The 13,499-nt window shown below is 39.2% G+C and overlaps 1 protein-coding gene across 2 annotated transcripts in view; it reads right to left on the reverse strand.

The window, feature by feature from the left end:
- The window catches only part of Zdhhc13 (zinc finger DHHC-type palmitoyltransferase 13), a 31,996-nt gene extending 18,705 nt beyond the window's left edge, over nucleotides 1–13,291 (reverse strand). Inside the window, exons 1-8 of one of the 2 annotated variants that reach the window (XM_032893548.1) lie at nucleotides 12,952–13,291; nucleotides 9,713–9,835; nucleotides 7,705–7,782; nucleotides 6,036–6,180; nucleotides 4,669–4,733; nucleotides 3,734–3,896; nucleotides 3,374–3,499; nucleotides 1,439–1,572 (exon numbers count right to left, since the gene is read on the reverse strand). In XM_032893548.1, coding sequence (XP_032749439.1) covers nucleotides 1,439–1,572; nucleotides 3,374–3,499; nucleotides 3,734–3,896; nucleotides 4,669–4,733; nucleotides 6,036–6,180; nucleotides 7,705–7,782; nucleotides 9,713–9,835; nucleotides 12,952–13,145 — 1,028 coding nt within the window. In that variant the 5' untranslated portion in view covers nucleotides 13,146–13,291. The remainder of the gene's footprint in view (nucleotides 1–1,438; nucleotides 1,573–3,373; nucleotides 3,500–3,733; nucleotides 3,897–4,668; nucleotides 4,734–6,035; nucleotides 6,181–7,704; nucleotides 7,783–9,712; nucleotides 9,836–12,951) is intronic. The other variant, XM_032893549.1, reaches the window with a different exon arrangement.
- Between the last annotated feature and the right edge of the window lie 208 nt (nucleotides 13,292–13,499).

Below are 13,499 nucleotides of genomic sequence, written 5' to 3' on the forward strand. Positions count from 1 at the left end.
TTTTAAGTCATATTTTCTTAGTCAATTGTAGCTACTTTTTAGAAATTTGAACTTTTATTCCACATTTAAATTCTCTTTGTCTGCACCTAACTCTCCTGGTCTTCGGGTGACTAAGTAAAGGCTTCTCTACTGCTGCTTTTTTTTTAAAGTAGTACATGCTGCTTATTCCAGAAAGTGCTGGCAGCAGCAGGACTCTGGGATACCCTCTCACAGCCACAGACTGCAGGGTGCACTTCCTTCTCATCTTCCCTAAGGATCATTTTGTTATGAAGATGCTCAGAAGCAGAGACGAGGCCGGCTTTATAGAACAGGCAGCTGCTATGAAGAGACCTGAACCAGGATGTCTGAAGCCTGGCCTGGTGGCTCCTCCAGTTACCAAATGACCCAGCATCGAACACTTGAGGCCGGGGGCCAGCAAGGCTCAGGTGGGAGTAAGGTTGTGTTCCAGAAGCAGAAAGCAGGTGGAGTGCAGTGTGGGCATGGAGAAGGGGGAGGAGGGGACCTAGTCTTTACTCTGAGCATAGCAACAAGCCTTTAGGAGACTAACAAGAATACAGTGCAGAAATGGATCTGCCTGAGTGCTATATGGGCACACTATAGGAGAGAAGGCAGGAGACCAGCTAGGAGGCTTGGCAGGATAAATGTTGGGAGTGAAGGCAAGGGGAAAATCAAGGATGCAAGGGACTCAGGATGACACCCACACTCATGTGAGGAACTGACACCTTGTCAGTAAGGTGGGGAAGGGACTGCAAAGCGACAGGATTAGTTACAAGTATAGATCCCGTACCAGATACTATTCTAAGCATTTATATGCATTAGCCATGACTTGGGCATTTTTACGATTATCCTCACTTACAGATGAAGAAACTGAGGCACAGAGAGAAAGAGCACCTTGTCTGAGATCAGACTGGGATGTGTTAGGGCTAAACCTGGATCCTGGTCATATGATTCATCAGTATAATCCTGCATTTTTCTCTGTGTGTTAGCTTTAAAGAGAACTACAATGCATTTACTATTTTATTAACATCCCCCCATTATAAACAGGCTGCTTTACCTAAAAACAGTCAAGTAGAAAAATAACTAGTGTAAAATAAATTTAGAGTTAAAATGAGAAAAAAGTGAAGAAATGGGTAAATGCTTAAGACATAAAATGGCTACAGAACTCTCTCCATGCTGACCAACTGACTGATATAATAAAAGTGTGGCTCACATTGTTCACTTTCCACCAACTGTCAGTTAACCCCACTACTGTGCTGAACAATCTGCCTTCAGCCAAAGCTATACCATCAAACCCTTTCTTCCCACCATGCTGAGGGTGCTGTCACGTGGCTCAGTAATACTTATTTACACCAATTTGAGATTCCAGCTGATAGAGAACAGTAGGTAGTTACATAGGAAATGCAATAACCAGCCTTGCAAATACTAATAACATACACACCTTGGAAACAAAGATGTCAGAAACAACAATGCTACTAGAAGACATCCTTTTAAAAGCCAAGAGTCTGAATTGAAGTTCAGGATGTATCCAACAGCCCACAGGCTGATCATGGAGAGTACCAGCAGCAGGAAGAGCTATTGAGAAATTAGAGTTTTAGAACCTTAGGACTGCACTCATGACAATAATTAGTTCAGTACAAAGGCTACTTCGTAAGTACAGTACAAATTAATGGAACTAACAAATTTCCTTTAAATCGCTGTCAAATTTAAAAAATGATTGATTTATACAATAGAGACAATCTTACAAATTTTGCTTAATAATGTTTTATATTTTTCCCTCAAAAATGGCATTTTTAAAAGAAAAGTGATAATAAAAATATTTACTTTTAGTTAGTATTCTACATCACTGAGAAGAATAAAGCAACTGAAGGAACTACCAAAATCAACACAGTCCAGACTGAACTGAGGGCTATAGTGACTGCCCCTGGAGCCCTGCCCAGTACGACCCCTCACTAAGAAGGCCAGAGAAGTCATTCTGGAAGGCTAAGCTTGATTTGGAGCATGTGGAATTGTGAATGGCTATGGACACCCAGGGCAGATCCAGGAGGCAGTCTGCACAATGGGCCTAGCATTTTCCAAGTCTTGAGAGTAAACTGTACATAGGTGGAAAGGCAGTAAATGAGGAATTTTCTCAAGACTAAGGCAGAAAGGAGCAGGATCTTAGCCAACACAGTCAATATGTAACTAAGAAAGACTGACTGGAAAGCCAGGCTGAAAACCTGGGAAAGGTTTCAGAGAAGCAGGAAACAAAGAGGGGGTCTTGGCACTTGGGGGATCAAGGACTAAAGCACTTCTTTAGGGTGCTAATGCTTCAGCTTACTTTGACAATGTTAAAGGAATGAAACCTGCAGCCGACAGGCCGTGGGCAGTGGCACTGGGCTCTGCATTCAAGCACTCCCTGCCTTATGTGGAAGTCTCTAGAAAGCAAGCTGGCTTGTTGAAATAGCAAAGAGGAAAAATGCACTTTGCCTTATTTTCTTCCACTTTTACTCATGCACCTGGAAGTAGATAATTTCAAATGGCATCAAGTCTTTAAGATGTTCCCAGGGTATGACATAAAAATAAATTTAGAATCTATAAAATAACCACAAAATAATTTCAGAACAGAGTAATAATTACATGTGAACATTACAATTGTAAATCTTGGCCATAACTATCTTCTACATGAACCACACTAATTATTTAGTTCACTTTAAGTTCAGAACACTATAGAGAGGAACTGCTAGGCTTAAAAAAATGTGATTTTTTTTCAATAGGAAAATAAATCTGGGGTTGGGGATTTAGTTCAGTGGTAGAGCTGCCTAGCATGCTTGAAAGGCCCTGAGTTGGTCCCCAGCTCAAAAAAAAAAAAAAAAAGGAAAATAAATCTACATGAAGACTAACGAGGCTGGACTATTGTGTCATGTGTGAAGTGATGAGGTCAGGTTCTAGAGACATACTGACAGTAGGACCAGCCAGAAGGACACTAGCATGGATACAGGGTATGACTGACAGCACGCACCGTGACAGACAGGAAGGAAGGACGTGCTACCTAAGGAGATGAGGAAGTTCAGTCACAGGCAGGCAGGACAGACACCTCACAGTGCAAACGTCTGCTAGACACTGAACTGTGCTCAAGTAGGTGCCACTCTAACAATCAAACCCATTTTACATTTCCATTCATTCTTAAGCTAATTAGCAAATGTCCAACATAGTTTGGTGCCATCCACCTGAAAATTAATGTTGAACAACCAGCGAAATGCTCTATTTCTTCCTTTAGGCTGTGCAGGACATAGGAAAGATGTTATGAGTAGATCCACTGCAGCACAATGTTTCATCTCTAGTTTTCTCTGCTGCCCTAAAGACAAAAGCTAATAACTTCTATCACACACAGTACCTCGCATTTGTGTAGCCATTGCCAAAGCCGAAACTTTTTGTTGGCTCTCATCTTGGCTTCTGTTCTTAGCATGTGAACAATGAGCTGGTTTTTATTTTGTACAGCCATATCAAGAGGTGTTTCTCCCTAAAAAGGTAAATTAATTATAATAAATTATATTTATATTTTATATATATATTATAGGTACTAAAACGCTTTTCATCAGAATCATAGATTTGACATGTTTATTCTAAGAGTAGCTATTATTGTTAATATTTACCTTGTGGTATTTAAAACCCAAATGAATAGCTAGTTACCTGTAGGTATATTAAATACTCATCTTTTAATTGAAGATATAATGAACGAGAATACAGGTCATACCTTAGCATTTCGGAGGTCCAGGCTAGAACCAGCTTCCAAAAGTTTATCAACTGCACTAACATTTCCTGCAGCAACTGCCCAGTGAAGTGGAGTGTTCTGATGTGTTTTATCAACAGCACTGAGAGAGGGATTAAACTTTAAAAGAAATCCAGTTGGTTCTGGCCTGTCTCAAAACAGTAACAATACCACAAGGCATTAGTGAGGATGAAGATACAAGAAAAAAATGCAAATAGAGAAATTTTAAGATTAGCGTAGCATTTACCAGCAAACACTCTGAAGAACTATGGGATCTCTTCAGAGTTCTGTTCTAGTTATTAACAGGAAAGATCAAAGACACAAGAAAGACAGCCCTTAAATGGCAGCTTGCAATATCCATGACTCAATTTAGATAGTAATACTGAGGATAAGAAAAATTTTCTTCATGTTGTTGTTTTATTCAGTGATTAATATTAAAAAATAAACTGTCAATTTAACCTTGGCCAATATGAAGTGCTGTACAGTTAAACACTAAACGTCTTACTCATGCAGGAATGTGTCTGACCATATCCTATAACAGGCTCTCTCATGCACCAGCTCTGTCAGTGTCATCAGAGCCGTCAGCAACAGCAGAGAACCTTAAATTCGCTCACTGCTGTTAGGAAAGTGGGTTTATCATGGAGATCTGTGATTATGACAGCACTTAAATTTGTTATCTCTTCAGGTACAAAAAAGGATCGGTCAATAATGAACATATGCTAAGGAATATGAACTTAGTAAACTTTCAAACTGTTCCAAAACGCCTCCTAGAGAAAATGACTCACTGGTGTATTCTAAGTACAGCTCCTCAGGCCACGTGAAGCGTCTTCAGCATCTCATAGGCTAAAATACTTGAGAGTGCATTTACAGAAAGCTCATAGGAACCAAGAAGCAGACTGAGGGGATCCAGTGACACTCACCCAATTACTTTGTAAGCTGACAGCATGAGAGGTGTCTGTCCATTGACATCTGTCATATTCACACTCTAGTCAAAAAAGGAATCAATTAGCAAAACTGTGAACACAGTATAAAAAGTTGCATTTCTTAGTAGATACTTCTTTAACCCCTTCATCTCTGTCACTGCTCTAAAAATGGTTCTAATACTACTTAAGTTAAAAAAAAAAGTACTTTGTTTTTGTAGGAGAAAAATCCATAGATTGTTATAAAATATTTTAAAGGAAGAATATGAATATATGACATAAAGTGTTGTATGATATGAAAGGAAAATGGAGAATAGGTGACGATCACCACTGAAAATGACAGAGGTCTTGAAGTCATGTAGTTTAAACCTTGCCCCATGGATTCACACTGCCATTAGTGCAATAATAGTGCATTACCTATCTTCAGAGTCATTTCTTTTTTTGCACCTGCTTCAAAGAGTTAAACAAGAAAAATTCAAAACTCTTTTTATATTTTTTTGGAAGAGAAGAAAAAAGGGAATCATATCTCAATAAGGATATTATTATTCTTTTAGAAAACATGGCAAGGGTGAGGTGCGGCAGTGCTCTGACCAAGTCAAGGAGTGTACGTTACTGAGGGTTCTTAAGGCCCTGGAGAAAGAGAACCTGGGAAGAAGCACAAGGGTCTCCTTTCTCATACATTTTAAAAAATGAAGCCCAAGAGGTTATAATTATTCCACTTCACTGGGCTGTCTGAGAGAAAGTGCTTATAGTGGGAGAATAATCAATCCAATGGCATTTGTGCAAACACGTTTCCACACTCATTCCAGACAAGACTGCTAACACACTAACCACCTTGCTGTCAGAGCACACTCCAGCAAGCGCAGCTGACAGCAGAACTCCCACCGCCGACAGCCTATAATTTCACCCATGCTCCGAGGACGTCATTTTTTGGAATTACTCGGAGAACAATAAATGAGATGCTCACATTCAAATTGGCCTCCCATTTGAGTTCAAATAATGAAAGCACGCGATGGGTTAATAGTGATCTGACAACCATTTCTACACTCAAGCAGAAGAAAAATACAGGCTTTGAGGTCATGTTTTTTAAAAAACCCTGAAAATTACTGGTATCATAAGAAAAACTATTACAGGCTTACAAGTTTCAGAAACATTAAATGATGCTGAGCTAAAATAACCTGTCTTTCTCCCTCTAATGAAGCCATAAAAACCAGTGCTCAAGAGCCAGGTTGGCTTACTAAGGTTAGTTCTGAGTATCTGGACAGCCATTAACTCTAATTTAAAACTGAGGGTAGACCAGGGCCACTAACCCTCCCACTATCTCCAAATTACACCACCTAGAATATGAGGCACACGTCCAAACATACCTGTCCCTTAGAGATGAGGTATGCTATGATGGGCATGTGCTGAAACAGGACTGCCAGATGGATGCTGCTGAATCCCTCTCCGTCAATCAGAGTGGGGTCTGCACCATGCTGCAGTAGCAAGATGACCATAGGCAAATGCCCTTGTCTGTGAACAGGAAATTCCCGTGTTTTATTCTGTAGAAGTTGAATTCTTGTAGAAACCCAAAAAATACCCAGGGAGGTGTTTTACATACTGGTGGTTGTACAAGTGACTTCTACTCGTTAAAAAAAAAAAATAACTATTTTTTTTTCTTTCTTTTTTTTCTTTCGGAGCTGGGAACTGAAGGAACTATTTTTATTTATGTATATAGGTGTGTGTGTGTGTGTGTGTGTGTGTGTGTTGTGTATGTGTGTGCCCTAATGCATGCATGCCATAGGAAGCCAGAGGGTGGTGTCTGATTCCCTGAAGCTGAAGCTGCATGCAGGGAGTTGGGAATCACCTCACAACGGGTTCTAGGACAGAACTCTGGTCTTCTGCAAGAGCAGTAAGTGCTCTTAACCACTTAGCCATTTCGTCAGCCACAACTGTCTTTTACTTAAATAGTCCAATTCAGAATTACATGATTATGCTTGGGGCAAATGATAAACTTGATAACCTTGCAATCTAAATTAAACCTAATGCATCATGTGCAAACAGTAATAGCAAATGACTAATGTGAACAATGAAAACCTTAAAACCCTGCAAGCAAACTAAAACATGGTGAGCCAGAAATATTATAGTATAACAGGAAGACTATGGATACATTGTAAAAATATTAAGATAAGAACTATATATATATATATATATATATATATATATATATATATGTGTGTGTGTGTGTGTGTGTGTGTGTGTGTGTGTGTATGTGTGTGTGTGTGTGTGTGTGTGTGTGTGTGTGTCTCCAAACATAATTCATTTTCATGGAAACTACCATCAATATCTTGAAGGACAAGAGTGATCCTTAGGTTCTTCAAAACTCTTGCCTATAAAGATTCAGCTCCCTGCCTTGCAGTAACGCTTAACTTCAGTTGAATTACGACATTAGGAAGTAGAGCAGGTTAGGCAGACAGATTTAGTCCCTCAGCTTCAGAGGATCAGTGCATCTCATAGCAAAGAAGAGAAAGTACCATGTTAAGCCAGCCTACTCAAGATTATCATGCATCAACTTCAAAGGAGTTTACCCATTGATCTTAAGAGACAGAGATACACTCTAAGGAGACTGACTTCTCCAATCTCCTTAAAACAGCACCGCACTGAGTTTCCAAATGAGCAGCTAAGACTGAACACTGGCTTTATGGTTGAACTATTGCAATCATTTATACAAACCAAATAGATATGTTCATTCCAGTTTCAAAACAGAAATTCCAACGCATTTGAGTCTGTTTATCATACTGGAGTACAAGATCAAACACTAAAACAACTCTTCTAGAAACCCCAAATCCCACTTTATTTACAAAACAATCAAAAAACAAAACAAACAAAACAAAACAATCAAACTTGAAAAACCAAAAAAACCAAAAACCAACCAACCAAACAAACAAACCCCCAAGGGAACAAAAGAAAAAACCCAAAACCATTCCCCTGCCTGCAGCTGAGGTTAAGACATGCTGCCATTAGCCATGTATGTCAAAACTTTGAAAGACATCTTACCGGATGGCCCAGTGAAGAGGAGTTGAATTTAAGTCACCACCCAACTGATCTATCACAGCACCTTTGGAAATATAAAACCTGTTAAAGGCAACGAAAATAAGACATGAAATTTAAGATTCACATTGAGAAAAAGAAGGCTTTCTTTTATCCTCTCCCTCCCAAGATAAAGTCTCATGTACCAAGGCTGGTCTTAAACTCACTAGGCAGCCAAAGATGACCTTGAACTAACTTCTGATCCTCCTCTCTCCACGTCCCAGTGCTGGGAATGCAGGTGTGCCTGTTTATGTGGCACTGGGATCCAACCCAGGGCTCCGTGTCTGACAGGCAAGTACTCTACCAACCCAGTTCAACTTTTTCTTCACACGATATTATAAAACAGAAATTACAGTAATTCTCCTGAAGGACCCAGATCTAAGGAAGTCTCAAAATGATGTATGACAGCATCAGACAATCTCTGGTGAAACACTTATAGTATAATCATAATTACTTTTGCTATAATTAGCATCCCCCTACCACCCACAAGCCTAACACATAACTTTTCTAAACATTCTAATGACTAACCACTCTTAAATAGCTTTAAAGAAGAAAGAGAAAGGTGAGATTATGTCATTTTTAGCAGTTCATAATTAGAAGTAGCATGTGGGAATAAGTTCTTATTTAAAAGCATTTTAGACAAATTAGAAATTATGAATGTTCCATTTTGGGAACAAAGAGTATGAGGTACTGTAGGATGATGTCCTTATGCAGCAAGGTCGGTCGAGGACAAGGCATAGCCTATCATTGGGTGAGAAGGAAGGGTAGGCAGGGAAAAGTCTAGGAAGGAGGGGGTAGGAAGAGGAGTGAGAAAAAAAAATCAAGATGAAGAAAACAGAGCAGGATGATCCAAATCCAGGTGGGCTGGGTCAATTTTATCTTGTCTAGGTGGGCAGTTTAAATCTTTATTAATTGGCAGTGAATTTATTGTGTGGATGAATTGTGGGTTGAGAATTTAACATATACATCTAATTGCTAAGTTACAAGTTCAAGTTTCTGGAACTTGGATTTACTGGGCTAAAGAGGACAGTGTGAAAAAGAAATGGCTGAGAGGCAGTTGGAGTGTGTGGATCTGGTTTTGTTCCCTCTGCAGAATGAGACTGCACAAGGGTCTGCAGAACGAGGTATGTCTGTGTGTGTGTGCACGAGTGTGTGCATGCATGCCAGGTGTGCTAACTACGCCTAGGAAACCATGCAGAGAGGGCGGCAGCCAGAGTGAGCAGATCCGGCTCATGGGAACTGAGAGAAAACGTTCCATTGTAATCTTACCACAACAAGGTACTGCATATAGCAAACCTGTAATGTAATGAAAGCAATTTTCTTCTCTAGTTTAGAGAAGTTTATTTCCTTACTTCCAAGATATGCTTCATGCATCACATTATCTGAAGAACATACCAAAGTTCGTCTGTTGGTATGATGTGTTAGAATATTTTTAAACTAGTAAATTTTAATTTTTTTAAGCCTCAAGAATTTTACACATATAGTCCTCTGATTTGAAAGATATACACTCAAATCCTCACTACCCACCAGCATTTTACAAATTAAATTAGAAACTGTTATACCAAACAATGTGTAGGCAGCAGGGCTTTCTGTATGAAGAACTATATAAACCATTATACGCTCATTTCAAACTATATTCCACATTTAACTATTTTCAAGGTCTAATTCTCTACACATCTATCCCTCATGAGGTTATAACCCAAATATTTCATTGCTTCTTCTAGACTTAGATGCAACTTCTATCCTGAGAAAGTAATGTTATTCTTTTCAAAACACATACCCTTTCCCTAACTATCTTTTATCTTTATGATGGGTCTGATTTATGATTGGCCTTCTCCAATGCTAAGGTAACTGATGTCTGATGTGTGACAAATTCCAGGTTTTCACTTACAAAGGAAGACTATAGGTGGCCCAACTCACACAAACACACACACACACACACACACACACACACACACACACACACCCATCTTACTTTACAAGCTCTAGCCTGTTGTTAATGGCAGCCCAGTGAAGAAGAGACACATTTTCTCTGTCTGGTTGTCTGACATCATATCCTGCTTCTACCAGCTCTTTACATCGTTCAAAAATTCCGTATCTTAAATAAGGAAAAGAAAAGCACAATTAATACCATTACAATAATTCTGTATGTCAAAATTTCTTCCTTTTACCCTGACTTTATTATTATCTTAAAATTTTGATGCAAACAACTTTTTAGTCAATATGGAAATACAAAGTAGCTGCTCCTGGTACCCTTGGAGCCCCGTGTTCTGGGATCCCTCCCAGCATCCCAGCATCTGTGCATCTGTTCAAATCCCTTATAAAATAAGGTGTCATATACAGTAGATATGCATATCTTTCCACATACTTTATGTCACTATAGTTACTTATGCAATACAGATGCCATGTAAATAACTGTCACACTGTATTATATAGGCAATCATGACAGATTTAAAATTCTATTAATGTACAGTACAAATTCAGGTGCAATATTTTTTTAATTTTTGCCTTTAATTTTTTTTCTTTCCATTTATTTATTTATTTATCCACTTTACATCTCAATATACATCCCAATATTCACCCCCCCTCCCTGTTCCTCCCTTACACAGCTCCTCCCCCCACTCACCTCTCCCTTCTCCTCTGAGAAGGGGGAGGGAGGAAAACATTTCAGATGCAAGAATAGTTGAAACTTGATTGCTGAATTCACAATGGCGAATTCTTGGACATGGTCTAACTCTAATTAACGCATAATAGGGAAATAGCATAAAGCCAAACAAAAGTAAGCTCAGTGTACCAACTGATGGACTCACCCACATGGAGCTGAAGACACTTTATTAAGCCTTAGTCCTCACACCTGCTCTCCTTCAGTAACTTCATTTGTCTGAACACAGTGTTGGCTCCTGACTTCAATCTTATCTATGACGCAAACTACACCTATGCAACTGCCTTACAATGTGGGTGAAACCCTAAAAGCAAACTTGGAATGAGATAAACCAACAAGAAATGGCCAGGATGTAGAGCCAGACAAGAGTCCTTCCTGGGGCATCTAAAACATGACACACAAGCTGTAATTTAAGAAGGGAGGACATTCTGGACAGGAAGAATAGCACGTACAAAACTGGGATGTGAAACACTGCATAGATGTTCAAAGAAACAGAAGCAGCTTAGCAATGGTGAGCATAATACAGTGGAGAGGCAGGGGCAAGACCACACAAGGTGGGTAAGACTGGGAGTTCATCTTCAGTTCAGTTGGAAACAGGGAAAGTCATTTCAAAAGGAAAAACGCTGAGAATTTGAGTTGGTGGCAATATGGAAGAAGCAGCTTAGATCAGCTTAAGAACAGAATTCAGAGGCCATCATGGGGGCGATAACTGTGAATACAGATGAGAAGAGCAAGTGTAAAATGGACAAAAGGAAAAGAAAAGGTGAGTCTAGACGATATTGAGTCTGCTGGGCTATTTTTGTAACGCTTTCATAATTTTAAACATCATACATTAGCAACATTTCTTTTTAATAAAAACTAACCACAACATATATTTTTAGTAGTTTCTCTGAAATTTATTTCTATTTAGAAGGACCTGAAAATTGCAACTGGCCCTCAGAGGTCAAAACTCAAATCAACTGGCAAAATGGCCTTACTTTTTCACAATTAAATGCAAATGTTTTGCTCGATAAAAATATGTATGTGTAAACAATACACGGAAGCTTCTGATAATGGCTCATCGTCATAGCTGGACTATCCATCTTTTAAAGGTCACTTTGGACATTTTACTGGAAAACAGTATTTCTTTTATTTGAGAAACATAAGAGAACATACTATTTGTTGAATATAATGTTTGTCTCTCTGTTTCTGACCCCTATCTAAAGCACCGACCTGTGGGTCAAGACCCCTTTGGAGGTTAAACAATTCTTTCACAGTGGTCACTTAAGACCATCAGAAAACACAGATCCTTATATCACGACTTGTAACAATGGCGAAATTAGTTATGAAGTAGCAATGAAAATAATTTTGGGGCTGGGGTCACTATGACATGAGGAACTGTATTTAAAGGGCTGCAGCATCAGAAAGTTGAGGACCTCTGGTCTAAAGATATCTCCACAATCATCTGTGAAGGTCCAAGACCTAAAGGAACATCAAAGATGGGTTCTCACTGAGCTTCCCTGTGAATGCAGCTCATGTCTAGCATCCTGGTGACAGAGACATTTCAGTGTTCCCATTCTGATTAAAGCCAACATTCCCCTTAAGAATACTCTCATCTTCAAAGCAATACAAACTATCAAATAGTATTCACCCAAAGCAGTAGACCCGGGGTCTTTGAACTAACTTTATATAAACTGGTAATTGGAATAACCCACTCAGGAAACTGTCAATGTATGAATAATGAACATAAACGTTGGTTAGTGTTAAAGCCAAACAGGGTTTTAACAGGAATGATACCAAGACAGACTGGCAATCCTATTTCCTTTACAGTAATTAGATAAGTGTGACTTACACTAAATGGACATTATAATGTTTATACTTGACTACTAAAATATAAATTACTACCTAACTCTGTCTGATAAACACCATATTTCAAACTATGCTTAAAAGCAAGAGTTGAACTGGTCCCTGAAAAAACAGGCTCCATGAAGATGGCCCTGGCGATCCCTGGCAACATGGATATCCACATGATGGTCACTGTAAGCAGAACATTTTAAAAATTCATTTCTATTTTCAGCACAAGGAACGGATCTGTTAGAATACACTTCTAACTACCTGTCCTCTGGGGCCAGCAAACAGAAATGCAGGAAATATACACTAATTAGCAATTAATATCTCAAACATGAGCTGCTCATTCCCATTCCACTCCTGCATTAGGTTGTAGAACACTTTAAATTCACAGTAGAGTCTGGTTTTAATCTTGTCCCAAATCATTCATTTGTTCAGTAAACATTTTACGAGGCACTTAATAAAAGACAGAAACTAAGCAAAAGGCCTGGGGTACAAAGAGAAAGAAGGTTAAGCTCTGCTGAAAAGCTGCTCACGGTCTAATGGAACAGCCAAGGCACACTGCACACTGCACTAGGTACTTGGATGCTGGAATGGCAAACCCATCTAATGCAGGAGCTGTCAGGGTACAGTTAACAAAGTGCCCACAGAGTGCCACCAACTGCACGCCCATCATCATGACTGAAGAGACTCTAAGGTCTTAACAGAGAATCCAGGAGACTCACTGTGTAGCTTTGACAATGTCACAGTTACTGGAGTCCTCTATAAGAGGAAGAATTTCTTTTGCTTTCGCAAGTTCTCTGTTTTCATGTGCACAGATGCCGTGTCGACCAAATCCTGGAACATGGGATCCATGGCTGTGATTCCTGCACTGAAGAGTAAGAGCAATTGACAAAGCATGTAGAAGAATTAATACCATAATTCAATCATGGAATGAAGCATTTCATACCGTCAACAATACCTATGGCAACAAATCAAATTGCTTTAAACTCTTACTGGAGTGTCTTAATGAAAACTTTATCTTAGAAGATGCTTAAAATGAGAAAAACCCAAACTATAAGTGTCATAAAACAGGTCATTGGAAAAGGCACACATGTGCCTTGGTAGCTGCAGTAGTAGAAGGTCATATGGGCACTGAAGGAACATTACCAGGACCTTGTTTCCAGAGTTGTGGTGAGCACACCCTAAAACATATTCTCACTTCCTAATGATCAAGCTCTTGCAATTTCCTTTCCCTCTGAAGATGGAAATTCCGGTGGCAAGGAATATGACA

The sequence above is a fragment of the Rattus rattus genome, chromosome 2 (assembly GCF_011064425.1).
Source record: "Rattus rattus isolate New Zealand chromosome 2, Rrattus_CSIRO_v1, whole genome shotgun sequence".
Taxonomy (NCBI): domain Eukaryota; kingdom Metazoa; phylum Chordata; class Mammalia; order Rodentia; family Muridae; genus Rattus; species Rattus rattus.